At 34.8% G+C, this 26,000-nt stretch overlaps 4 protein-coding genes, 2 long non-coding RNA genes and 1 pseudogene across 14 annotated transcripts; 4 read left to right on the top strand and 3 right to left on the bottom strand.

Annotated features, from left to right (window-relative positions):
- The first annotated feature begins 2,258 nt into the window (after positions 1-2,258).
- On the top strand, positions 2,259-6,122 carry LOC104739699 (protein neprosin-like). The gene is made up of 8 exons (XM_010460134.3): positions 2,259-2,540; positions 2,627-3,016; positions 3,413-3,499; positions 3,589-3,798; positions 4,501-4,665; positions 4,761-4,814; positions 4,902-5,048; positions 5,581-6,122. The coding sequence occupies exons 1-8, from the start codon at positions 2,526-2,528 to the stop codon at positions 5,956-5,958; spliced, it is 1,446 nt and encodes a 481-aa protein (XP_010458436.1). The 5' UTR covers positions 2,259-2,525; the 3' UTR covers positions 5,959-6,122.
- Positions 6,123-8,211: 2,089 nt separating this feature from the next.
- LOC104739697 (EMBRYO SURROUNDING FACTOR 1.2-like) lies at positions 8,212-8,677 on the bottom strand (annotated as a pseudogene). The gene is made up of 2 exons (XR_015580957.1): positions 8,572-8,677; positions 8,212-8,474 (listed from the first exon to the last, which is right to left on the bottom strand). The product of XR_015580957.1 is annotated as an EMBRYO SURROUNDING FACTOR 1.2-like (transcript).
- Positions 8,678-10,183: 1,506 nt separating this feature from the next.
- LOC104739696 (uncharacterized) lies at positions 10,184-13,070 on the top strand. The gene is made up of 8 exons (XM_010460133.3): positions 10,184-11,037; positions 11,142-11,236; positions 11,315-11,418; positions 11,519-11,619; positions 11,714-11,817; positions 11,933-12,370; positions 12,484-12,615; positions 12,701-13,070. Exons 1-8 carry the CDS (start codon positions 10,798-10,800, stop codon positions 12,891-12,893), a joined length of 1,407 nt encoding a protein of 468 aa, XP_010458435.2. The 5' UTR covers positions 10,184-10,797; the 3' UTR covers positions 12,894-13,070.
- A 3,041-nt stretch (positions 13,071-16,111) lies between these two features.
- On the bottom strand, positions 16,112-19,907 carry LOC104743224 (AP-1 complex subunit mu-2-like). 8 transcript variants are annotated; one of them, XM_087485071.1, is made up of 14 exons: positions 18,855-19,805; positions 18,584-18,686; positions 18,426-18,485; positions 18,138-18,254; positions 17,946-18,062; positions 17,794-17,865; positions 17,598-17,699; positions 17,444-17,512; positions 17,247-17,346; positions 17,058-17,133; positions 16,864-16,961; positions 16,633-16,774; positions 16,432-16,554; positions 16,112-16,335 (listed from the first exon to the last, which is right to left on the bottom strand). In XM_087485071.1, the coding sequence occupies exons 10-14, from the start codon at positions 17,079-17,081 to the stop codon at positions 16,267-16,269; spliced, it is 456 nt and encodes a 151-aa protein (XP_087341197.1). In that variant the 5' UTR covers positions 17,082-17,133; positions 17,247-17,346; positions 17,444-17,512; positions 17,598-17,699; positions 17,794-17,865; positions 17,946-18,062; positions 18,138-18,254; positions 18,426-18,485; positions 18,584-18,686; positions 18,855-19,805; the 3' UTR covers positions 16,112-16,266. The 8 variants fall into 8 exon arrangements, with proteins under 8 accessions (XP_087341197.1, XP_087341199.1, XP_087341196.1 ...); XM_087485073.1 differs by having other exon boundaries at positions 16,112-16,363; positions 18,584-19,907; XM_087485070.1 differs by having other exon boundaries at positions 18,584-19,907.
- LOC147927825 (uncharacterized) lies at positions 16,449-17,056 on the top strand. Its single transcript, XR_015580334.1, has 2 exons — positions 16,449-16,576; positions 16,650-17,056. It is a non-coding gene; the product is annotated as an uncharacterized LOC147927825 (long non-coding RNA).
- Positions 17,637-18,633, bottom strand: LOC147927824 (eukaryotic translation initiation factor 3 subunit H-like). Its single transcript, XM_087484687.1, has 7 exons — positions 18,588-18,633; positions 18,426-18,485; positions 18,241-18,254; positions 18,138-18,199; positions 17,961-18,021; positions 17,794-17,865; positions 17,637-17,699 (listed from the first exon to the last, which is right to left on the bottom strand). The coding sequence occupies exons 1-7, from the start codon at positions 18,631-18,633 to the stop codon at positions 17,637-17,639; spliced, it is 378 nt and encodes a 125-aa protein (XP_087340813.1).
- LOC147927823 (uncharacterized) lies at positions 18,842-21,359 on the top strand. Its single transcript, XR_015580335.1, has 3 exons — positions 18,842-20,741; positions 20,838-20,968; positions 21,104-21,359. It is a non-coding gene; the product is annotated as an uncharacterized LOC147927823 (long non-coding RNA).
- Positions 21,360-26,000: the final 4,641 nt, after the last annotated feature.

Raw genomic sequence — 26,000 nt, 5'->3', positions numbered from 1 at the left:
TTTCAATCAGGAGCCTAAGTTAACTAGATTTCGAAATTATTTCGTACTAATGTTCGTCTATAAATTTGATGTTCTCTACCGATATTGTCTAATATTCTCGACAAATTATATGTAAAACATCAAAGAAAACTCACTGTTGAATATTGATCTCATCTTTATACTATGGCGTGTCTATACATGCAGAAGAAAAGTAATTATACATACTTGGAAAATTGTGCTACTCACGATAAACATATGGTAATGAGTTAGTTTTGACATTGACGCAAAATAAACCAAGGATTAATTTAGAATGAATAATCGATATTCGTACTCAATGCTTAATTAACAAGTTTAAGGTTGTTTTTCATCCTTTGAGAATCCACTAATGGTGGAAATGTGGAAGAATCTTTAACCCATGACTTGGTGCATGGATTATGGAAATATATGATTACGAGTCTGACTCTCAAGTTATGCAACATATAAAAGTATATAATATTATGAATGTTGTTGGTTGAATAATACAATATATAGTATGGCTTATTGATTATTCATCATGGACCGCGAGGGTAATCATGTCCGTCCATGTTAGACACAATTAAAGATTGTCTTTCCTGAAATCGATGGGGAAAAAACTAAATTTGTGAAGCACAAAACTAAGTACTACTAGTGTATAAAACTGTACGTATTCAGATTAAACTCCTTTTATGCTATTTAGGTTTAGAATATTGAAAAATACGATACCATAATCAAGAGAGAGAGAGCAATAAGTAATGATAATTGGTTGGAATAAATTAAGAATGGCATGCATGGATGGGTCCCCAACATACGCACTCGAGCATGCATTGCTAATACCCAGCCGCGCGTGCCAACACAACCATCAACCATGTTATACTAGTTACTAGTATATTAAACTTTCTTATATTAGACTTTAAATGTATTGAGCAACATATAACATCAACGTTTATAAACCAAAACTTATTAATAATATCAAATTTGGTTACCCATTTTCTAATTTTTTTTTGTTTGATGGATTAACTATTGTCGACAAGTTACACAGTCTGAAAAAATAATTAATTTTTCTTAAACCAAAAAGGAATTATATATAGACCCATATTTTATTGATAAAGAAAAAATGAATTTCATATGCTGTAAATTATTGAATTATCTTAAATTTTTGCTATTTAACTCTGATTAGAGCATTACAAGTTTAATAATATGATGGAAATAATATTTAATAATATATTATGTTTTGTAAAAGAAAAGAAAAAGGAGAGAGTAGCTGACAGAAGGAACATATAGGGAAGAGAGAAAAGAGAAAAAGCTAAATTCAAGAATCAACAATAAGAAAAAAGTGAATTATTTGCAAAATTCTCTCTTCGTCTCTAAAAGATACAGAAAATGTTTTTTTTTTTTTTGTTAACGAAAAGACTCAAAGTGAACACAAACTAACACAAGATAAAACAAAGAAGAAGAAACACATAATTTTGACTGTCATTATCATAAGGAACACAGAAAACACAGGACTTTCCTTTTATCTTTGGCTATATACATATATTCACACACACACACAACATACAATGTTTCAGGCTTTGTATCGCTAATTGGGAACACTTCTCCTCCCCCAAACTTTTCTTTCTCTTTTGACCATATGATTTTAAAATAGCTCATTTTTTTCATTTTTGGATTGATCATAGTATATAATAGAAAAAATATTGTATTTAGACTCATGTATGTGTTTTCTCTTTTGATAATTTATCGTTAGCAATATTTATAACGAAAAAAAAAAAAAAAAAATATATATATATATATATAGCATCAATTCTACGGATGGAAACTAAGGTTTGAGGTCTAATATTAGGGTATGGTCCATCTACATTTTATCGTTGCTGTCATAGAATTGACCTTTTAACAGATTTTACGATAGTTTGAATTACACAGTCCATATAGTCCAAAAAATCCGATATAACAGGTACAATGCTTTGAATAAGATTTATAAAATTTTAAAAGAGATTACCATTCTTAAGCTGTCTCATTAATTAAAACAGAGACGTTTAAACTAAGATTATTTCTTGTCCTCTGTTCCAGCTAAAATTGTTTTTAGGTAATTTACGGAGGAAGTGTTCATACTCATTTTCTTAAGCCATGGACCAACCCCAATAAAAAAAGAGAAAAGCATCGTAGTTAGATTTTGCTTAGTCACACTTTATGTCGTCACTTTATGTCAGTGGGGCTTTTATGATTTTGTCATTTTATCTAATCTTTGGTTCTTCTGTATTCTTGGAGGTTAAAGTAAACAAAGGCATGAATGATTTCATCACAACCCAAGTACTTATAACACCAACACAAAACACACATAGAAACATTTAGACTATTACTTGAAGACACCACAATTCCATAAACCTCTTTTGATACACTTCCTCTCCCTCTCTCTCTCTCTCTCTCTCTCTCTCTTTCTTTTTTTGTTAACATTAAGAAGACCCCAAGAAGACAATAAGAGTGTTTCTTGATTCTTTATTTGGGGTTTGAGATGAAGAAATTTAGCTTTAATGGCTTTGGAAATGGTGAGAGCTTGAGGAGATTATAAAATAATTCAAGGGGGTTTTTGTCTTCTTTTGCTCACTTTCTCATTTTTTTTAATAATATCAAGAGAAATCGTTTTGGGGTCTTGATGGGAGGAGGTGAGTTCGTGTTGAGGAAACCCAGAAACGGCAATAAATGCCGTCGTTTCGATCGATGCAATACAATGAGACAAACAGAAACAGAGTCGTTCTCAGAAGAAACAAGAATGATAACAAGAGAAAGAAGACGAGGAAGAAGAAGAAGAAGAAGAAGCTTCTTCTTAGATATGATCCTTTTGTTACGTACTTGTTCCTCTAACATTCTTTTCCTCTCTCTTCTTCTCTTGTCTTCTTCTGTCTTATCCGAGAATCTCTCACCCAGAAACCAAACTCTCCGGCCACTCGAAGAGCTTAATAAGCTCAAAGCCATTAACCAACATCTCAGGAAGATCAATAAACCTTCCGTCAAGACAATTCATGTAAGTGAGATGAGATTTATCGTTCGTAATCATCTTTTTTAGAAACACAATCTCCTTCTTTCTCCCCTCTGTATGTTTTCATTTCCTATGTCTCATTAGAAAACACTCTCATACAGTACTCTGTTTCTGGCTCTGTATGCTCTGTTTCAAGAACTTGTTCTGTTTCTGATTCTTTATGTTCTGTTTCAAGAACTCGCTCTGTTTCTGATTCTTTATGCTCTGTTTCAGAAACACACACGCTCTTGTATTCCTCTTCTGTTTCGGATTCTTCCTTCCCTCGTTTTCAAATCACTCTTCTTCCTCTTATTGTGTTTCTGATTCGTTGCCCTCTCTTTTCTGGACACTCTTTCTCTTACTCTAATTGTCTGATTCATGGTCCCCTTATTGTTATTGCAGAGCCCTGACGGTGACATCATAGACTGTGTTTTATCACATCACCAGCCAGCATTTGATCATCCCAGATTAAGAGGACAGAGGCCAATGGTACGCATACCATATTGCTAAATCTTAAACTTAACAGTTAATGAAATGATGAACTAATTTAAAAGCTTTGTGAACTTAAATTACTGAAGGAACCTCCTGAGAGGCCAAGAGGGCACAACAGGAGAGGATTGAGACCAAAGAGCTTCCAGTTGTGGGGAATGGAGGGAGAGACATGTGATGAAGGAACTGTCCCTATCAGAAGAACAAAAGCAGAAGACATTCTCAGATCAAACTCTGTTTCTAGCTTTGGCAAGAAACTCAGACATTACAGAAGAGACACTAGCAGTAATGGCCATGAAGTAAGATTTTCATCTCCTTTTTTTTGTTCTTTTTCTTTTTGAAGTTTATTTCATTTCAAAAGTTTATTTTATTTCAAAAAAATAAAATCAAAGAACATTGTTCATATGAAAATTTAGATAGATAATTGATAACATATGCTAAAGGTCCACCTATACTATAACCAAAATTCTAAAGAGAAATATTTTCGTGTCCGAAGTTTTAGTAAAATTCGAAATTCGAATTCTTGGTATGAAAATGTAAGTATTTTGAAATGGATGGAATTATTTATTTATTTATTTACTACTACTATCTTTGGACGTGAGGAAAAAAGTGGTCAACGAAATTGGCAAGTGTTTTCACTTCCTTTTTAAACTTTAAAATTTATCTTTTTAGAATTGTAGGAAAAAAAAGATAAGGTAGACAAGCTTGTCGGTAAAAAAAAAAAAAAAAAGAGAGAGAATAGTGTTGTTATACACACTACAAAAAAACTTCTTTTGATTAAATGATTAACCCTCTTCTACATCCTGTCAGCATATATTTTTTCCCCCAAGTAATATGACAACACAATTTAATCCAAATGTAAAAAAAAAATGGAAAACACAAACTCTCACGATGATTTATACAGCTCTGCCAAGTTTCTATAATATCTCGTTTATTTTAAGAGGGAATACACTTTAAATATATATTCTATCGGTTGTGTCAATGACTCATAAAAAAAATAGCACGCGGTGGGATACGTGAGCGGAGAGAAATACTATGGGGCAAAAGCAAGCATAAATGTGTGGGCGCCTCAGGTCCAGAACCAATACGAATTTAGTTTATCTCAGATTTGGATTATCTCTGGTTCCTTCGGTAATGATCTCAACACCATTGAAGCTGGCTGGCAGGTACTTAATTACTATCATCAAACCAAATCATTTTTAATATGTTATAATTAGCTAGTATCAATTGCTAACTGTGGATCATAATTATCTGCCATTAGGTGAGTCCAGAGCTCTATGGAGATAATTACCCAAGATTCTTTACTTACTGGACTGTAAGTAATCTGCCTTTTTGTATTTGTTTATATATTGTTTAGAGTTTAAAGAATATTATGAATTACTTCTTATGTTTTTGGTGACAGAACGATGCATATCAAGCAACTGGTTGCTACAATCTCTTGTGTTCCGGTTTTGTCCAAACCAATAGTGAGATTGCGATTGGAGCTGCAATATCTCCCTCGTCTTCATACAAGGGTGGACAATTCGATATTACTCTCCTGATTTGGAAGGTACAACTTGACTTTATCTAATTTATCATCAAAATATTCTCTCCTCTGCTCACACTCTAGCTTACAATATTCATTCATTTTCTTATCTTTGAAAATTGGGTATACAGTACAGGAAAAGAAAAAACAATATACTGCATATATATGCTTTAATTAGAAGATCTTTTTCTCTTTTTATCATTTTAAGAGAAAACTAAAAGAGAAGTATACTTGAGTATCATACCACTTATTACAAACTCTTTACTTTTGCTCTAAGTTATCCTTTTTTTCCATTCTTTGATACATTTGTCCCCAAATAGTTCAACATACTGACTCTCAAAGCAATGCTAGGAGCATGGCTCCTCATGAGTTATCAAATTAATAGTACTATTTATTTTCTCTAGCTAGCCTCACATGGGGTCATAATTAAAGGCATGCTTAGTCCTTTTTTTATATATAAAGTAGAACATATTTATTCTTTATTGTTAAGTGCTTAAAAATTCATCTTAAGTTTATTGTCACTGAATATATTTTACGTGTGTTTTTAATACATTAGGATCCGAAGCATGGGAATTGGTGGCTGGAATTCGGGTCGGGTATTCTAGTCGGGTATTGGCCATCGTTCTTGTTCACACACCTGAAGGAGCACGCGAGCATGGTCCAATACGGTGGCGAAGTCGTAAACTCACAAAATGGAGGAGGTCACACTTCAACACAGATGGGAAGTGGACATTTTGCAGAGGAAGGGTTCACGAAATCTTCTTATTTCAGAAACATCCAAGTAGTTGATTGGGATAACAATTTGGTCCCTTCTCCTAATCTTAAAGTACTTGCGGATCATCCGAATTGTTACGATATTCAAGGTGGTTCTAACCGGGCTTGGGGGAGTTATTTTTATTACGGAGGACCAGGCAAGAATCCTAAATGCCCTTAAAAACAAAAATTTAAATTAGGGTTTAGGGATTGGGAAGGTGTTTTAGGTTATAAGAGCCACTTTCATCATTTATTAGTTTTTTTTTGTTATGATCATGTTCATTTATGTGTAAATGTGAAAAAGTATATTGGAGGAAATGTACAAGTGCCATATGTTATACTTTATATTGTCTATCATCTCACATGTCAGGTAATGATTTATTCTTTACCTGGTTCTAGTCTTTAAAGTGATACAATTAAGCATTATAAGAATGTTTGGAAAACTCTGAAATTTGAATAAGTAGATATGTACATCAGGTTATTTATTATAGTTTGAGAGGAGGACAATGGGTGTTGGTCTTCCCAGCAAAGATTTAGATTTGTCCCGCAACAATAACAATCTCTTTTGAAAACATAGTCGCAATAGTCAAGGAAACATGGAGGTATAAAGATTTTGTTCTTGTTCGACCTTCCTATCTCCCTTAATTACCTACATCCTCACACCTACACATCAATATTAACACACCCCAGCTTTGACGATGTTCACAGCCTAGCTATCCGTTGAAGCGAGTGGTGTACGGCAATCACACCAATAAGAACAGACCGGTTTACATGAGCAAACCAACATGATGACCAGGTCAAAAGATGGAGTCATGACGTGGAGATATTTGATTTGAGTATGTAGAACATATATATACGCACGTTTTTATGTAAACACATATTTGTGGGATAGATATAACGTTGGGACTTTGGGTGCTTTAAAAGCGTTTTTTTTTTGCTAGCATATATGAGTAATGAGTGATTATTGGTAACATTTTGATCAGATCTCTCTTTTGTTTTCAGTGATTCAAAAAAAAAAAACAATAATAAATTTCTCAATACATAATATAATTAAAGAAAATAATCCAAATAGTTATATATAGTTCTCTTATTAAAATGGGAGGACAATAGGGACTAGAATCGCAATCTCTTCGGTTTTTCGTACATAGCTTTGGATTTTTGATACAGCACCAACATGGCCATTTAGCGAAAATTTTACCACATTGAGCAGGGCCACACGGCGGGATATAGAACTTGCTCTCTGTTTCTCTAACATCTATATGCATGCCTACGCATTTGAAACCACACGTCATTAACCAACATTAAAAATGACAAAAAAAAGACAAAGAAATGGTTATTATACACACATATATATGAAGAAGTCTAGACATATACTGATGGTGAACAAAGAGGGAAAACATGAATATGCATATGAGAGCTGTCTCTGATTTCATCGTTTATTTGTCTTAAACAATCTTCTGATGGAATATCTCTTGTTTCGTTTGTCTTATTTCAATACATTCTGAGTTTGTATTTTATATTCATATATATAGACTGTAAAATTGAAATGAAAACTCTTCTTACACTATATATTGTTCACCATCTTAAAAAAATAAACTATATACAATCATTAAACACTATTTAAATTAGTCAAGTAATTTTCCTTTTCTATATTTTTTTAGACTATAGTATTGAAATGAAAATAGTTCTTACATATATGGTTCATCATATGATTAAAGTTAAGAACTTTAGCAGTTTATATCAAATCTTTAGAAAATGCAATCGAAATCATATTATAAAGAAAATTAAGATAATTGTATGGAATGTTCTTATTTTAATTGAAACAAATAGTGACATTAGGAGTAGTAGTATAATTCAGCACTATAATGCTTCGTTGTATATCGGTTTATGAAAGTTTTAAACTTTAGGATGAGGACAATGAGTGTTGCAATAGTGTTTGTCATAGCATTGATTTTCCGTTTTCGTTTGATCCGCAACAATAACAGTTTCTTCTTAAACTGAAAGTTTAACATGAAACATGAAAACATGTTGGTACATAGATTTTGGTACATAGATTTTGTTCCACCTTCTTATATCTCTAACCTCCATCCTCACACCTGCACGTTGAATTTAAACACACATCAACCCAAATTTTATGACGAAAAAGCAATTTCAATAAATAAACTTTTCTATATATCAGAAAACCTATATTTTACATACATTGATTTAGAGCAAATAGAGTGAGCATGAGTATGCAGACAGAGAGTACATATATATGTGATATTTTCATGGTTGGATGTCCCAAAACATATTATTGTATTTTTTGATTATATATATGAGTTGTTGTAATATACAGAAAATTAATCAATATATTACAAGATATAGAAAAGCCTAAATTACAATAACTATAAGAAGTAAGTATAATTTATATTTTTGAGTTTTGAAATGCAATAAATTTAGTTTTTAACCATACTAATTTCTTTCTCAAATATTAATACAAGTTTTTTTACCCATTAATTTTCTAAAAGATTAAACTTTAAAGGAGGACAACGGAGGCTGGACTCGCATATTTTTTGGGTATTATAACAAATCGTTTGATCATGAAAACAACACCAACAATTCCGTTTGAAAAAACCTCTTCGCCGCATTTGGCAGGAACACAATTTGATATTTGGAGCTTGCTCACGCTATCAATTTTTCTAACATCCACGTGCATGCCTACACATTTGAAACTACAAATTATTAACCAAACATTGACAATAAACGAAAACAAAGAGAGGTTTGCTATATGTTTATGAAAATACTTTATACATACATTGTTGTAGAGCAAAGAAAGAGAACATGAATATGAAGAATATAACTGTTGGTGATTTCATCGTTTGTTTTGTCTTAGACAACAATTTTATGATTTATTTGCTCTAATTTAGTTGTCTTAGTAAAGTACAGTATATGAAATCTCCTATATTTATAGTCACGTATATTAGTGTTTCATCGTCTTATTGATTATCTAAACTAGTCAACTAATTTTGTAGTCAAATGATTTCATTTTTTTTTACCAAAACTGAATGTACTTAATTACTATAGAGAATTTGCCAAGTGTAGTAGATTTATCAAAAAAGTCAATAGCACTAACTTTTACTTTGACTACCTTCCAGTCAAACTTTTGTTCCTTGGCCAAATGTAGTCAAGGTACGACTCTAGAGTCTAGATTTCCCAAATTGTGTACCTTTCTTTTGAACACAAAAGAAAAAAAAAAACAACTTCTCTAGTAGTATCTTGTATTCAAAAATTAAATATATTCTTATCGACATGTTATATACTAACACATAAATAAATCAATTTGTATCAGTATTAATTAGACTATATCGGGAAGTACTTATTGAAATTTATAAAGGAAAATGAATCTACGGATTATGAACACATTGTAACTTTTAATCTTGTTCGTTGAGCTTTAAGGACCAATTTCAATGAATGTGAATTTTGGCCACTAGCTACAATATTATATTTCTTCTGTATCACAAATGATGATGTTTTAGGATTTTTACATAGATTAAAATTTTTTTTTTAATGTTTAGATATAAATGCATTATTTATTTATAATAACATTTCTTATAACTATTAACCAATAGTAATTTACCATACTTTAATATTTTTATTTAACGGTTTTTGAAAATTACAATATTTTAGCATTAATTGATAAAAATCAATCTTTGTGATATAATAAAAAAATCCTAGAAAATCATTTATTATGATATAAAGGCAGTAGTGATACTCCATATATACCTTATTTATTTCACAATTTTTGTATCTCGGTCTTGGGAATTGGAGATAGAACACCGTAGTGTATGCATAGGCTAGTGGAAACCACAATTTTTTTTAATGCACACTTGACCGCTGTTGCAGTATCTCAAGATAAGTCTAATACGCTAATTAAGACTAAAAGCCTAGGATATCCGAAAAAAGGAAGAATATGAAAAAAAACTGAATTAATTAACCTTTAATTCCCCGAATATTATCAAGCCATCAAGTAGTCTGCCTCACACACTATTCTGAATCTCATAATTTTTCTAACACGACAATAGATCATTTCCTAAAAAGGAAAAGAACAATTTGGATATAAGTATATTACTACCTCTTTACCAATTTGGAAAGAAACTGCAAGCCATGTGCATTAGTTCCCCGCGAATTTACGTTGTCCATGCTTAAATTAACCTTTTTTTTTTTTTCACAAACCATTCCATATATATAAACAGATCTTAACACATATCCGCACTTATCCATATTCACGTAACACAATTACACACATTGTGAGAGAAAAAATAATAATTAGAGCTAAAACATTGTGATTAAAAAATAAAATGGATAAGGTTACAGATAAGCAGAAAGGTAGATTACATAAATAATACAGTTGGTCGGATTCTATGAACGAACGAACCCTTCCAGCCCCGATCCAGCCCCACTTCTTCCCACCGTTTCTCTCAACCAATCACACAACTCCTCAAAAAATACCCAATCAAATATTTTAGTGGACCCTGACATTACAATATTGCGGAAACTCGAAATTTCATAGAGACAGAGAGAGAGAGAGAGAGAGAGAGAGAGGTCACCACTGTTACACATGGCGTGATTAAATCAATTTTTTTTTTTTGGGTATTAAAAGAAGAAATAGTACTAGTTGTTGTTGTTTGGTGAGAGGTGGGCAGATACAAGTGGATAACAAAGTTTTTATTGGATGATAAAGAGAGACAGATAGAAAGAGAGAGAGAGAGCCGTATTTTGTTCCATAATTTTCTCTCTGTGGGAAAAAAAAAATAAAAGTATTCTTTTTTTTGGAAATTTTCTTTCTTTTTTTTTCTGGGTTTTCGCCAAAGGAGCATCCTTTATGTTGTTCTTTTGAAAGAAGACTCCCTCTCTGTATTTTGTCTCCCCTGTTCTTGGGGAGTTTCTTTTTTATTTTTATTTGAGGAGGATAAAGGAATCTCCTTTATCTCGATTTTGGCTCAAATTCCCGATTTTTGATTTCGAGGGAAGAAGAAGAACGATGTTCAAGTTGTGGGTGATGACTTCTCTTCAACTCGCGGAGCTCTTTGTGAGCTCCATTGTCCATTTGCTTTATGGGTTTTATATATTCAGCTCCGCCGTTGCCGGAGATATCTCCCAGACGTTGAATGATTACTTGTTTAAGTCCAATGACGTTGGAGAAACAGGTCAAAATCTCACCAATGTTGAGGGTTTGCCTCCTATTGTATTGGTTCATGGCATCTTTGGATTTGGCAAAGGGGTAAACAAAAAACCATAATTAAATTACTCAAAAAAATTGGTTCTTTTGTTTGTTAGATTTCTCTGTTTTGAGGGTTTTGATCTTATTGTTTTTGATTTGATTAGAGGTTAGGAGGCTTATCATACTTTGGTGGTGCTGAGAAGAAAGATGAGAGGGTTCTTGTTCCTGATTTGGGTTCCTTAACTAGCATCTATGATAGGTATCGGATTCGTTTTTTGCCTCAGTTGAAGCCACGTTTTGATCTGTATTGTGCTGATGATAACAATGGTGTTTCCAGGGCAAGGGAATTGTTCTATTACTTGAAAGGAGGTAGGGTTGATTTTGGCGAGGAGCATAGTGAGGCTTGTGGACATTCTCGGTTTGGCAGAAGATACGATGAAGGTTAGATTTTGATCTCAATGCTCGCTCATTGGAAGACATTAATTATGTATCCAAATGTTTTCATCTTGAATGTAAAATCTGACTTTGGTATGTGTTCAAGGGCAATACCCTGAATGGGATGAGGATCATCCTATCCATTTTGTGGGGCATTCAGCCGGTGCTCAAGTTGTGCGTGTGTTGCAGCAAATGCTTGCAGATAAGGTTTGAGCTGAATCCTTCTTTTAGTGAAACTTCTTGTTTAAGCTCTGTTTTGACTATGATGCTAACATATGTCTCAAAACGTGATGGTAATTAGGCATTTGAAGGGTTTGAAGACACGAATGAGAATTGGGTTCTGAGTGTGACATCTTTATCCGGGGCATTCAATGGAACTACTAGGACTTACTTAGATGGCATGCGGTTAGTTTCCATTCTGAAATTTTTTATAGTTTGATCTGACTTCAAGCAAATGTAAGTTCTTGTAAAGCCAAGATCTTTTGTCCTGATTGTTGATTCCTATTGCTGCGGTTTACAGGACAGATGATGGAATGAGCATGAAACCGATATGTCTGTTGCAGCTATGTCGTATAGGTGTGCTCATGTACGACTGGTTGGATATTTCATGGCTAAAGACTTATTACAATTTCGGATTCGATCACTTCAACATTTCTTGGAAGAAAACTGGTGTGAGAGGTCTCGTTGATTGCCTTATGGGAAACGCAGGTCCTTTTGCTTCTGGCGATTGGATCTTACCTGATCTCACGATCCAAGGCTCAACAAGTATTAATACCAATCTCCAGACGTTTCCAAACACTTACTACTTCAGCTACGCGACTAAACGCACCCGCAGAATCATGGGAATGACAATTCCTTCAGGTGTTCTTGGAATCCACCCGATGCTCTTTCTCCGCGTCTTTCAGATGAGCCAATGGAGATTCCCACAAGAGGTATCTCCTCCTTATAAAGGCTACAGGTACACAACAACAAAAAAAGATTCAAACTTTCAACATTCATTCTTGAAGCTCTTGATCAGTCCTTTGTTTAACATTGTTCTAAGAAAAGAATGTTTTTGAATTTTGAATAAAGGGATGAGGAATGGCAAGAGAACGATGGGGCATTGAACACAATATCAATGACGCATCCGAGGCTACCCGTTGAGCATCCAAGTCGTTTCATAAGAAGTGATTCAGAGTGTCAAACATTAGAACCAGGCATCTGGTGAGTGAATCATATTTCAACAAAATTCCTTTAAGAGTGGAAAATGAATATTGATGGAATCAAAACTTGGTCTTTTTTGTTGCAGGTATTATAAGATAGTGGAAGCAGATCACATAATGTTCATAGTGAATAGAGAGAGAGCTGGAGTTCAGTTTGATCTAATATACGACAGTATCTTCCAACGTTGCAGGAAACATGTTTTTAGAAAGATTCCTCAGACTCTCCCTAATCTATCTCCTTCTCCTCGTTCACCCAGAAGAAACAATTTTGTACATTGATCATTTTTAAGAAAAATGTTGTAGGGTTGATATATGTTGAGGGCTTAAAGTTTTTTCTAGGCTATTAATTTATTAATACAGATCTCATTCATTGTTCTTCTTATTCTCTCTCGATTTGTTGTACTATAAAACAATACATTTTCATTATAAAAATTATAATATATGTTATTTGGTCAATGTTGCTCTTCTGCCTAATCAAATCCCTTAGGGGACGCCCACGAAGCTAAGTATATCGATCACACTCGTCGTTTTCTCTTCTGTTACGCCGTGATGAGATGTCCCCTGTTCAATCTCTAAAGACCATCATACTATGCAACACTCGTTTTTAAGATAGCCAGCTTCCTTTTAACTAATAGGCCAGAAAGCTTTTCCATTTCTAACCTACGGGCTACGGCTTATTTAGGAAGCAGACGCAGATTCTAGATCATTCATGGAAAGGCCAATGACGCAAATGAGCATAAGAACCAACAGTCAGAAGCTAGTAAAGCTGTAAGGGACAACTAATTCAGCATATATAGCAACCAAGATCAAACGCCGTGAATTTGATTTATAGTAGCTTTGATCAGTGTAGCATGATACTAGATGATACTAGAGTGAAAGAAGAGATATATACCACATTATTGCAGTCATTAGTTTTGACGAGATTAGTACATTTAAGCCAGGATGAGAGAGGTAAGAGTGTCTTCTTAGACACACAATTAAAACATTCACATATACACGCTTGTACCACATGTTCTTGTTATACTATTGTCTAAGATTTAATGACTTAATATTTATCTATCTAATCAGACTAAATTATAAATACTAATAATATATTATGGTAAAACCTCTAGTTCAATGAAGATGATCTTAGACTATGTACAATGGTAAACTCTTTCAACATCATCTTCTTTCTATTTTATCTAATAATTCAACACCCAGTCAATTTTTACACTCTACAATAAATTTGTTTTATAATGTTCAACAATCTATTCCCATCATTTTATTTCTTATTCTTATTTTCATCTTTTAACTACAAATTAATATGAATTAGTGGCTAAAATAATTTAAAGTTAAATATTTATTTTCTTATTTTTATTTCATATTCTTATACTAAGTCGCAAACAATAAAGGTCTTCAATCACACATATAAAAGAGTTGACTTGAAAATTGATAATCACTGTTTACGAGTAAGTAAAATAATTTTGAGCGTAGAAAGAATCATTGTTGGTATCTATTTCACAAAAGATGATTTTTATGTGTGCGGATCAAATGAAAGAAATCTTTATTGATAGAGTATAAAAAACTTTGATTAATACTTGTCTTAACTTTGGAAGTTTTTAATAAGCTCTATGTCTTAACTTCCCTCCTTTCGGTTTAAAACTGTAAAGACTTTCTCCAAGCTTGCTGCTCTCATCACTCCTTCCGTTGTTAATCTGCTAACATACGAAGGTTTACTTCTTATACTATTATTGTATTCACTAAATTTGTTTTTTGACTTAGCCGATACATGTTATTGTATTCACTAATTTTTTTTTTTTATTGAGCCGATACAATTTGTTATGTTGGTGGAGTCATTATAAATACCACTGAGAAATACTTACATGTGCACACAGGGTCTACGACGACATGGATCGACTTAGACATATCCACAATATCAGACACAATTTAAGGTGGTAAGGATATTGATATGAATTAATATTGTTTATATATATATATATATATTATTAAACTCAACTGGTAATAAACATAATATTATTATTTTTAACTATAAATTCAACACAAATACTAACGATATTTTAAACATTATTAAACTCAATTGGTGATATTGATATTGAATTATGTTAGTATTGTTCATATATATTGTTCATAATATATCAATCATTATTGTATCAAACCATAATAGGTGGACATCATTTTGAGCAACGAACAAGTTCTATATGGTGAAGTTTCCTTTTTTGATGCGGATAATGACTTGGCTATTGTAGATACGTATAGCCAAAGTCTCAAATTCTGCCTTGCTACTTTTGGTATCTCCAAAAATGCATTAGTGGGTGATTTGGTGTTAGCAGTTGGCTATCCCTATGGATTGTCTCAGTCATTATCTATGGGTGTTATTAGGTAATCAAACAGATTGTGCGTTAAACATGGTAAATTCTTTTTTTATAAATATTGTTGATTACTTTTGTGTTTTGCATTGATGGAATCTGTGATATCGTGAAGGAGAAGAAGTGGATGAGGTTTGACGAAGGCTGAGTGGTTTGAAACTATATATTTGACACTTATTTTAAGTTATGCGTTTATGTAAAGAATTTGGGAATCATAAAAGTAATGAATTTATTATTGTGTTTGCTAATTCCTCTCATATTTTGATCTTGTTCGAACAAATACACATGGTGAAAAAGTTGTGCAAAACCTTTATCCAAACTGATTGTGTCTTAAACGGGTAAATTAATTTTATAAATATTGTTGATTGTGTTCGTGTTTTATATTGATATTTGATGTTGCAGGACCGGATGCCCACGACGTTGGGTTTTGCAATACCCAGCGATAGCTTTTGTGAAGTGGTCAGAGAAAAAAATTGGATGAAGAGAGTTCAACCACCGAAAACCAGATGCAAGGAAACCATGAGCAAGGAAGAAGTTTACCAAATCTCAGTGGTTTGGCATAATCTTAGTGTGTAAAGACTTTTGAGCAAGACTTGTGAATGATTTGTGTGTCGTTTGACGCTATTTTTTTTTTTTCAATCAAACTCCATAGAACTATATAGATACAGACGAGCTTACATGGAAAAAACAGAAATCTCGTGCTCTTGCACATTTCGCAAGTTTATCGGTACGGATATTATCCTCTCGAGGAATATATCTAATACTAAAATTAGCAAATCTATCTCTTAAATGAACAAAATTCTTCAATTTTGATGAAAAGATCGATCTGAACAATTCGTAGCAAAAAGGACCTTATCCAAATCCATCGCTAATAAACACTCTATAGCCCAAATAAAATATCTAACTCTCCATGTGAAGTGACACTATTTTGACACTTGTTTTATGGAATGATGATTTGTCGTGTTGTTTACATATTTTATTGTTATTTTACTCGAGTCCAAAATCGAACCTTTCCACGGTAATTAACAGAAAAGAACCCAAAAGAATTCGATGTTTAGTCAAATATAAAACTGTTGTAAAAAGCTTACAGAAAAAAAAAAAAAAAAAAAAAAAAAAAAAAAAAAAAAAAGAGATCACCAACAATCAATTCACATAAATATGGCTTCTAAAACAACCTTAACCACAAATTTCATCAGCCAACGTTAAACAATGATCTTCGTCTGCTTTGTATTCGTTGACAATGGCTTAAATAAAAAAACAGATCTCACATGAGTCTCAGCTCGTACTCACCAGTCACCAGCCATGGTTATATATCTCACCCATGGAAGAGCTTGGTACCCACTCTTCTCAATGATCTTCAGGTATCGAAACACGCATCAGGTTCTGCTCTCAGAAGTCAGAAGGAACACGATATATATTATTATAAACTGATCACTGTGAGCAATACCGACCTGTATTCCAAAAACTGTGAAGTATGGGATCTCGAATTTGACACGGATTGGAGCTTTTCGCTCAGGTGTTGCTTCCTCTGCGGTTATACTTGGAAGATGAAACTCTCCTCTCAACATATACTCCTACATTGTTTCAAAAATTCATGTAAGCATTCAAGTTTATATGGCCAAGTGTTATTACATTAAACTATAAGAACTTACCTTGTTTCCTGGGAAAGATTTGATTTTCCAGACCAGTGCATCCTTCTCGGGAGCATATGCAGCGGACCCAAGAGATGTTCTGACACTGGGGTTAGATGCATCGGTTGGTACGGGCAACTCAATCTCAACCTTTGTTGCAGTGCTGCAGATTAAGGAACTCTTATCGAAACGTTTCAAAGTAATGGTTAAAAACGTAAAATCAAAAAAGTCACACAAGGATTATTTAGTCACCTTCTCTCCTTGAATTGGCTTCTAGCTTTTACAAGCATCTCAACACGACTTCTGGAATGCCTCTCTATCTGCGCTTCCACCCATATAAGAGGCTTTATCTGAACAAGTATTATGTGAAAATAAGTTATGTTATGAGATTTAAGTTGCTTTCAGAAGGGGGCAAAACCATTTGTGCAATATTCCATATTTCAAACCTGAGTACTCAGTCTATACGTCATTAGATCAAAAGATATCGTCCTGTCGTTCTCAAAACGGGCCAATCGAACACACCTACATGTTGAAGAAAGAGACATGAAAAAACTCAAGTATCAAATCGAGTTACTAAAATATGGTCTGGATAAAGTGATTGTCAAGAATGTTTGGAGCTGCAAGAGGATACATACTGATGAAATTTGATGTCCTCCAAATCAATGGCTTTTCCTTTTGTTGCTTTAGACAATAGTTATAGGACATTCCCTACTCTTGTAACTAAACTTGTGTCACCTTCCAAGATAACGAGGGAGTAAAACAAATCGGACCAGAACTAGAACCAAGACCAAGAGAACAAAAAATATTCTGCTTGAAATATAAATGGACCTACCTTCTCTTATGGAGCCAGACTTGCTGTTGCGCTTGCTGACGAGACAGGTTCCGGTAGTAGTATTGGCCACTGGAAACACAAATTAAGATATTACACTAAGATAGTTCTGACTTCTGAGGATGGGAATTGAACAAGAATGCATAATAGGCCACACCTTTTGTTGTTGCATAGATAAATCATCCATGCATTTAATCTAAAATGCCATATTGTTCTCAAGGAAAGGAGCGGTTGATGAGTGTAGACGATCATAATCGCCCTAGAAAAGAGAAAATACAGTAGTATTACGAGTCAAAAGCTGGAATACTGACACACATCATGCGAGGAACACTATCCAGATTCTAGTATTGTACCTGTGAGACAGGTGTATCAGTCTCCAGTTCGGCCATGAAGGCACTGAAAAGTGCAGAGTTTGAAACCTTGATCTGTCAAAAGAAAAGAAAGTTACGTTGAAACCAATTTTTTTTTTGTCAGAGGCAACATATAACCAGGTAACAGTTCCAACCTATTTAGTATTTACTTCAAAAAGATTAGCTGGTAAGACTTCAACATAGAAGAGAGCTAGAGACTTGCAGGTATGTCTTCAAAAATACCCATCCAGGAAAAATTCTTCTCTCTCAACCTAACAAAGAGAGTAAATAAAACATGACAACTATCTTATGGGGTTCAAGAAACCTATATGGATCAAGAGACATACTTTTCGCCATTAAAGTTTCCACCTCGGTACAACTCCATAAAGGAATCTGAAAGCTTCAACGCCTAGGTCCGCTTAAGAGGGATCATATAGGATGCACACACACCTCTTGATGTTTTCCTGTAGATAAAGACGGTTTACGCTTTGCAATCAATTTTTACACTAGAATAATTGTACACTAGAGTGGCCATGCGATACATATAATATAACTTTCCAGCAAACCATATGAATAGATCAAATCCAGAATCTAGAATGTTATAATCACATGGTAGACATGATCTTGACAAGTACCTGGTAATTCATGAAGGTCTAAATGAGTTCCACGATCTGTTAGGAACCAAGAACTGCAGACTGATACCGGAAACAAAATGAAAGCAGATCTTAGATACATTCGTAAAAGAATATTATTGAACAAGTGAAGTCAGACTGATGACAAGAAGAAAACCTACCAACCAACAGTGTTGTTGTCAACATTAACAACCTCCCTCAGACATCTCATCATCTCAAGCTGATAGTTGGCACCATCAGCTTCTTCAATTCATCATCCCTGACCTGTCCACGTTCAAGATACAAATTGCAGGTAAATCACATGTACATCAACCATGGACAAGCTCTTCAATCCTTCAAAATGCGAAGGTCAATGAAGTCAAAAAATATGTTGATGGGAAGCCAATTAAATGACTGCAAGTCTCTTTAGGTGTTGGACTGACTCAGCCTTACTTTACGTGAACTCAATTCACATCTCTTTCTTCTTCTTTATCACGCTTGAGCTAAGCAAACTAATAAATTCGTAATTAATGGCTTCTTCTTCTTCTTCATCGATTACGTCGTTGTTGTTACTAGTAGTCTTTGCATGTACAGTAGTATTCCTCTGTTTGGTTACTCCGGCAAGATCTCTAGCGACGTCCAAGCTCTACTCAGCTTGAAATCTTCAATCGATCCGTCTAATTCGATTCCATGGCGACGAACAGATCTCTGCAACTAGCAAGGTGATAGAGAGAGAATGTATGAACGGAAGAGTATCCAAGCTTGTTCTTGAGTTTTTTGAATCTTCTCACTGGCTCACTCGACGACAAGAGAGTTTGAACCAATTGGATCAACTTAGGGTTCTTAGTTTCAATCCCTGATCTCTCCGGTTTAGTCAATCTCAAATCGGTTTTTCTCAACGACAACAACTTCTCCGGCCAGTTCTCTCCGGTCGAATCCCTAGGTCGTTGCTCCATCTTTCTCGACTCTACACGCTCACTGTTCAGGACAATCTCTCCATTGGCTCAATCCCTCCTATTAACCAGACGAGTCTCAGACACTTCAATCTATCTAATAATCCGCTCTCTGGTCAAATACCACCGACTCAAGCTTTGATTGAAGCAGTTCGATGAGTTCTCGTTTACCGAAAACGTCGCTCTTTGCTGAATCTCGCCTGCGCCGTCAACTTTATAAAAGAGATGTATGTTTCCAATGGTGAAGTTTTGATTGTAAGATGTCTCCTGGTCTCGGGCGGATTGATTGTAAGTTTCGATAATACAGTTCAATTAGTAGGATTTTTCGGCGGTGGATCTGAAATTTCATCAGAAAACACAAGTTGAATTTATGGTAATGCTACTACATGAAATTTTCAATTTGCTTCAACCTCTCTGTGAATTTTGAAAATATTCCAACTTGGATTTGATTGTTCTTTGATTTGTAGTTAATCTTTGCTTTAAGTTTTTGAAGGTAACGAATATAGATAGCCAGTTGTTATGTATGTGATCGACACTTTACGCACCAGATAACATAAGTGACTTCTTTTCCTTGTTTTCTTTTTATTTATTGATGTTAGCTGTAAGCTTTAAGTGTTTTTTTTTTTTTGATGAATTCTTATGGTAACAAATTACAAGCGTTTGGGGCCGTTGAAACTTCTATGTCTCTATTTGCAACAAATTACAAACTCAGAACTCGATTAACAAAGTTTCCAAGGTTGCTCAACAACTCGTCATTCAGTCAATTTTACAATATATATGGTATAGAAAATGTGTATTGCAAGGTGTATGTGTTAACAAGCCAAGCCAACTATAACAAACTCTGTTTATGCATATACTTCTAATAGAAGAGAGAACCAATAATAGATGTCTTGCTCTACGTTTGATCGTTTGGAATGTGTATAGATATATGGTGCTTGTTTTGACTCGTGATCAATTTTCCCCTCCTGTTGAACTTTCTTACGAAATTTTTTCCTCCGATCCAAGAGATCAGATTCTCTCCTCAATCCTCATTACTATCTGTGTCGGTTCTAAGATGCCAAAACAAGAGTTTGAGGAGGTATGGTTATATATGCTAAAACAGGAGTTTGAGGAGGTATGGTTTGTTCTCTCCTCAATCCTCATTACTATATGTGTCCCTCCTGTTTGTTCTCTACTTCTACTTTTACTTTCTTACGTGTTACGAGTTCTACTCATACGTGTTTGTTTAATTTTTTTTTTCAACCTTTTTATCATCGGTTAATTTTTTCTCATCTCCTATTCTACTTAACAGATGACCGCACACCCTACCCACCTTTTGATTTGGACACTTTCTCCAAGTTAGCTGCTGTCATCACTCCATCGGTCGTTAATTTGATAACATACGAAGGTATTGTATTCACTTACTTATTATTTATTTATTTATTTATTTTGACTCAGCCGATACATATTATATTCACTAATTAATTCTTTTTTTTTTACCTAGACGATGCAATCTGTTATGGAGCTGGAATTATTATCAGCACCACAGGAAAGATATTAACTTGTGCACACACACTGTACGACGACATGTTTCGTCTGAAACATGATTCAGATTATCAGGCGGAAACTAAAATGGTATGTATCAATAATATTGTTCGATATTGTAAACATTTTTAAACTCAATTGGATATTGAATTATATCTGTATTGTTATCAATTATTTCAATTGGATATTGAATTATATTTGTATTGTTATCAATTATTTTATTAGGTGGACATCTTTAGTAACAAACAAGTGGTGTATGGTCAAGTTTCTTTCCTTGATGCTTACAATGACTTGGCAAGACTTGAGTAAGTAATTTAACTATAAAAATGATTTGTCGTGTCGTTTCACATAACAATTGTCAATTAGGATGAGTTCATTCTTATCCCATATCGAATTGGCTGATGTAATTATGGTGTTCTTGTTATACTATTGTCTAAGATTTAATGACTCAATCACACATGAAAAAGAGTTGACTTGAAAATTGATAATCACTGTTTACGAGTAAGTAGAATAATTTTGAGTGTAGAAAGAATCATTGTTGGTATCTATTTCACAAAAGACGGTTTTTATGTGTTCGGTTCAAATGTAAGAAATATTTATTGATAGAGTATAAAAATGATGAATTTTGATAGAGAAATCAAGAATAAAAATATTAATTTACTATAATATAATGGATCTCAAATAATTGGGGGTAAATCTTAAAAAAAAAAAATTCAACAATCAGTAATGTTAACAACACACGTTTCAATCTTTATATCACTCCTAACAACCTCGATACCACATGGACACTATCTCTCTCTCTTTTAAGTTTCAATTCAACATGTTGAACTTATTCAATTATGTTTAATCCACCTCATATTCAACAAATTTTTCGATACATCTTTGCACCAATTCAACAATTTAATAATTTTTTTCAATAGCACCATTGTAAGTAGTCTTATAGCAAATAATACTAAATAGCGATTGTATTAATACTTGAAGCTTTACTTGACTAAATTTTTTGTATGGATGTGGAATCATTATAAGTACTCATGGAAAAATACTAACATGTGCCCACAATGTCTACAACATCACAAACTTAAGAGTCTTTTTGTAGCACTAACTTACTCACAAGTCTTTATATAACATCAGGCAGTGGAGCAACATGACCAAATAACATATATTATAATGAGATTTTTTATTGTCTTTGCTAATTCCTTATTGTGTTTAGGAAGTAATGAATTTCTTATTGTGTTTGCTAATTCCTCTCATATTTTGATCTTGTTTGTCTTACACAAGTTTGGTTAAACGTCCCCGTTCGGAAATACACATGATAAAAAGTTTGTGCAAAACTTTTATTCGAACTGATTGTGTCTTAAAGACGGTAAATTAATTTTATAAATATTGTTGATTGTGTTCGTGTTTTACATTGATATTTGATGCTGCAGGACGGGATGCCCATGACATTTTATTTGTTTGATTTTATGTTTTAACCATTACTTTGATTAATACTTGTCTTAAACTTTGGAAGTTTTCAATAAGCTCTATGTGATTTAACACTTTGTCGCAAGAATTGATAGTTTATAAAAAGACTAGTGAGACAACTTTTTCATTGGTGATATCTAATGATGTTGGTATATAGAAAAACATTCCAATAGAGAATGAGTGTGTACAATCTTATTTTATTGTTATTTATATTTTTCTCATATCCGACTTCTCTGTTTATTCATTATTTACCAATTAAGGTGACCTGAGTAAGTTAATACGTATATAAAAAAGACTTCTGAATATGACATTTCGCATAGCGATTAGGAAGAGGTCATTCTTAGCCCATATCGAATTCGATGATGTCACCTAATCTCATGTAGGTGGCGTTATATAAAATGTCGTTACAATTACTCTAGTTTTATAGTCATAGAATAAAAGCTATAGAAAGAGCAATGTGCCAGGGTTTTCGAGCCGCGTGTCGGTCCGTACGATTTTTTAAAAATGCTCTCAGGCGCTTTGTTGAGGTGTGTCTACCTAATTCCCGACCAAAGAATTTCCGCCGCACCTACCAAGTTTAGCCACCACTTTAGTCGTCGTCCACCGCAATTACTTTTTCCGGCGAGGGTTTTTTCCACATTTTACAGTTTTTTTGCCTTTGTATTCACCTGAGGACACCCACTAGACTGCAAAGGTGCTCAAAGGAGCCTGCGGGGCTCGTCCCATGGCTTCCAAAAATCCTACAAAAGTTGATTCGTTCTCCAATTCAGCTATGGTTTGGTTGTTAGCTAATGGAAAGAGCTTCCTCAACTCAAAAGAGAGGACAACCTGACCTCTGTTTTTTACTGTCTAAGTACAGTCGGGGAGTTTCTGTTTTCTCTCCTTTTGTTTTGTTCGCAACACAACTTACGAGCTCCTCTCGTTTCCTTACGTTTACGTTTACGTACGTGTTACGTTTTTTTTTCTACAGTCTTTTGTTGGTTTTGCCTTCAGCTAGTTTCTAACGACTCTCTCCGGTCGTCAACCAACAAGCTCTCTAAATCTCGACACAAGGAAGCAAACACTACAGACGAGTTCTGTCTTTCCCTTTTTCTTACAAAGCTTCCCTGCTCTCCTTACCTAGTTTTCCTCCCTATTGTAGTACGAGCCTACTCACACCATGTCTGGGCGATATACTCGAGAGGAAAAAGGGAAAAGTTCGGATAGATCTTTCACTTGGAATAGAGACAAGCCACTACTGCTCCCAGATGAAGATGACTCTGAGCTGATTGAAGCTCACAAGCTGACTCTAATAGGGAGAGTTACAAATCCAGATGTTCAACGCACAAATGCTATTGTGGGTTTCTTCCCTCAGGTTTGGCGTTTGGAAGGAAGAATAACAGGAAAAGAACTGGGCAGAGAAAAGTTCATGTTCAAGTTTAAAACAAAATCAGAACTGCTTGGTGTCCTAGCAAAAGCCCCGTTTCATTTTAAGAAATGGATGGTGGTTATTCAGAGATGGGAGCCAATTTTCTCTGATGCCTTCCTATGTTACATACCCTTCTGGATAAAGACCCCCACTCTCCCAGTCAATAGATGGACCCATGCAACATTCAAAATCATTGGAGATGAGCTGGGAAAATACCTAAACCATGATGCAACAGAAGGAAGGGTACAAGTGCAAATTAACGCACTCAAGCCACTCATAATGAAGAAGATTATTCAATCACCCTCTGGAAGAGAGATGACACTTGAGCTTGAATATGAAAATCTTGAAAAGCATTGTTTTATTTGTCATTCTCTCACCCACGAAGGAAAAGCATGCAAGCTGAAACCTCCATCAACTGAGGCAGAGTTTCCACTAGGTCTCAACCAACAACAAACCCTGCAAAAAATTGAGGATCACAGGAAGAAGATAGAAGAGAGGAAACGAGCCCCCACTTTCTATACAAACAACGTGAGCAGAGCAAGGTACCAACCTTACATGAGGTCTCATAGATCCCAAGTGGAGGACAGAGGCAAACCTTATAGGACTCAAAGTCAACCTCAGAGCATATCTAGACAAAGCGAGTCTAGGTACAGAGTTGAAGCAGATGACTATTCAGTCGGGAATAGTGATAGAAGAAGAGATAATCTGATCTCCAACAGGGGAACTGAGGCCTTCATGAAATCTTACTCTCAAGTGCGGACCTCCTCGTCCTTTAGAGATCGTGGACTCTCCTACACTCATGAGGCATGACAACGGTACGCACAAAAGTATGTACCTAAACGCAACCCCATAGTTTCTAGGGAGGAAAAAGATGACACCTCTAGTAACTCTCGACTGCAGAATTCAGCTTTAGAGAGAGTTGATACCCCAATCTTACCTCCGGCCACCAATTCTGCTTCGATCATGAATCATACCCTCCAATCGGGTCTTTTAGTTCAATCAGGACCTCTTTGTAATGAAGAGGAGATACAGGAAGAACCGTTACAAGAACGGGCCACCTCTCCTAATAGAATCCCAAGAATAACTAGTGGTGAACTAGGAGAAGGGTCGAGTGGTTCCCGAAACAGAAGACATGCACTTGAACGAATAAACAACCCCTCTCCAAGCTCCGAAAGGACTCTGCAATCTGGTCGCAAGGTTCAAGCAGGCCTATCGGTTAGTTTCAACAGAGCTACAAGAAGTTGCAGTTCACTACCTTGGGGCAGAGGGAATTGGAGAAGGAGAGGTACTCACTGCTAAATCTCTTCGGGACACTGCATCACATCTTTCACCACTGCAGCCTAATGATGCTTCAAGTATTCATCAAAGACTCTCTTTCCCGTCAACAGAAGAAATTCTCTGCAGTCCCATTGAAGGTCATGTGAAACCACCATTAGCAAAACGATTGGGAAGAAAAGTTCAACCGCAACGAAGAACTTCTCAGGTTAAGACCTCAGCAAACGGTCGCACAAAGACCCCAACAGTGAAAAAAGTGAATCCAAAGGCTAAACAACCAAAAGGAGCTTCAAGGAAAACTATCCCTTGCAGCCCACTTCAAGGAGCAAGCACAAGAAAGAGGAACTCAATAAGACAAACAACAACCTCCAAGAAGAAGCTGTGTGTAGATACAGCTAGGGATAGTACTCAAAATGAATGCTTACCTCTTAATGAGGTGGAACAATGTAATCTCAATGTTACGTCTACTTCTAAGGCCGTAGTGCCTTCATCTTGTAAGGGTTCGGTGGTTTTCCAGAAGCCACCCAATGTTGATCAATGATTACAACCAGTTGGAACTGTCAAGGACTTGGAAACTCCCTTACAGTTCGACGCCTTAGGGAGATACGACTGGATATCTTCCCGGACATAACGTTTCTTATGGAAACAAAGAATCAAGACGACTTTGTTCACCGTGTTTTCCAGTGGATGGGTTACAAAAATGAATTCACAGTCCCACCAATTGGCCTTAGTGGCGGCCTTGCCCTGTTTTGGAAGGAAGATGTGGAGCTAGAGATTCTAGACTCCTCACCAAACTTCATTGACACAAAGGTAAAGGTGAAAGCAAAAACGCTATACATAACCTTCGTTTATGGTGATCCGATAGTGAGTAAACGTAAAGAGGTGTGGGATAAACTATCAGATTTGGGAGCAAACAGAGATTTACCATGGCTGCTCATGGGTGATTTCAATGATATATTAGATAACTCTGAGAAA

The sequence above is a fragment of the Camelina sativa genome, chromosome 14, assembly GCF_030686135.1.
Source record: "Camelina sativa cultivar CO46 ecotype springtype chromosome 14, ASM3068613v1".
NCBI lineage: Eukaryota > Viridiplantae > Streptophyta > Magnoliopsida > Brassicales > Brassicaceae > Camelina > Camelina sativa.
Note: the sequence above shows the minus strand (reverse complement) of the source record. Positions and strands in the feature narration are given on the sequence as shown.

Coding starts and splice junctions, on each gene's coding strand:
- LOC104739696 (XM_010460133.3), top strand. CDS start 10,798: ATGTTCAAGTTGTGGGTGATGACTTCTCTTCAACTCGCGGAGCTCTTT. Junction 11,237..11,314: donor TTAACTAGCATCTATGATAG/GTATCGGATTCG, acceptor TGGTGTTTCCAG/GGCAAGGGAATTGTTCTATT. Junction 12,616..12,700: donor ACATTAGAACCAGGCATCTG/GTGAGTGAATCA, acceptor TTTTTGTTGCAG/GTATTATAAGATAGTGGAAG.
- LOC104739699 (XM_010460134.3), top strand. Junction 4,815..4,901: donor GATTCTTTACTTACTGGACT/GTAAGTAATCTG, acceptor TTTTGGTGACAG/AACGATGCATATCAAGCAAC. Junction 5,049..5,580: donor TTACTCTCCTGATTTGGAAG/GTACAACTTGAC, acceptor TTAATACATTAG/GATCCGAAGCATGGGAATTG.
- LOC104743224 (XM_087485067.1), bottom strand. CDS start 17,081: ATGACGTATAGACTGAGTACTCAG. Junction 16,962..17,057: donor CGTATAGACTGAGTACTCAG/GTTTGAAATATG, acceptor ATACTTGTTCAG/ATAAAGCCTCTTATATGGGT. Junction 16,555..16,632: donor AATCTTTCCCAGGAAACAAG/GTAAGTTCTTAT, acceptor GAAACAATGTAG/GAGTATATGTTGAGAGGAGA.
- LOC147927824 (XM_087484687.1), bottom strand. CDS start 18,633: ATGAGATGTCTGAGGGAGGTTGTTAATGTTGACAACAACACTGTTG. Junction 17,866..17,960: donor TACCAGCTAATCTTTTTGAA/GTAAATACTAAA, acceptor TTCTTTTGACAG/ATCAAGGTTTCAAACTCTGC. Junction 17,700..17,793: donor CTGATACACCTGTCTCACAG/GTACAATACTAG, acceptor TCTCTTTTCTAG/GGCGATTATGATCGTCTACA.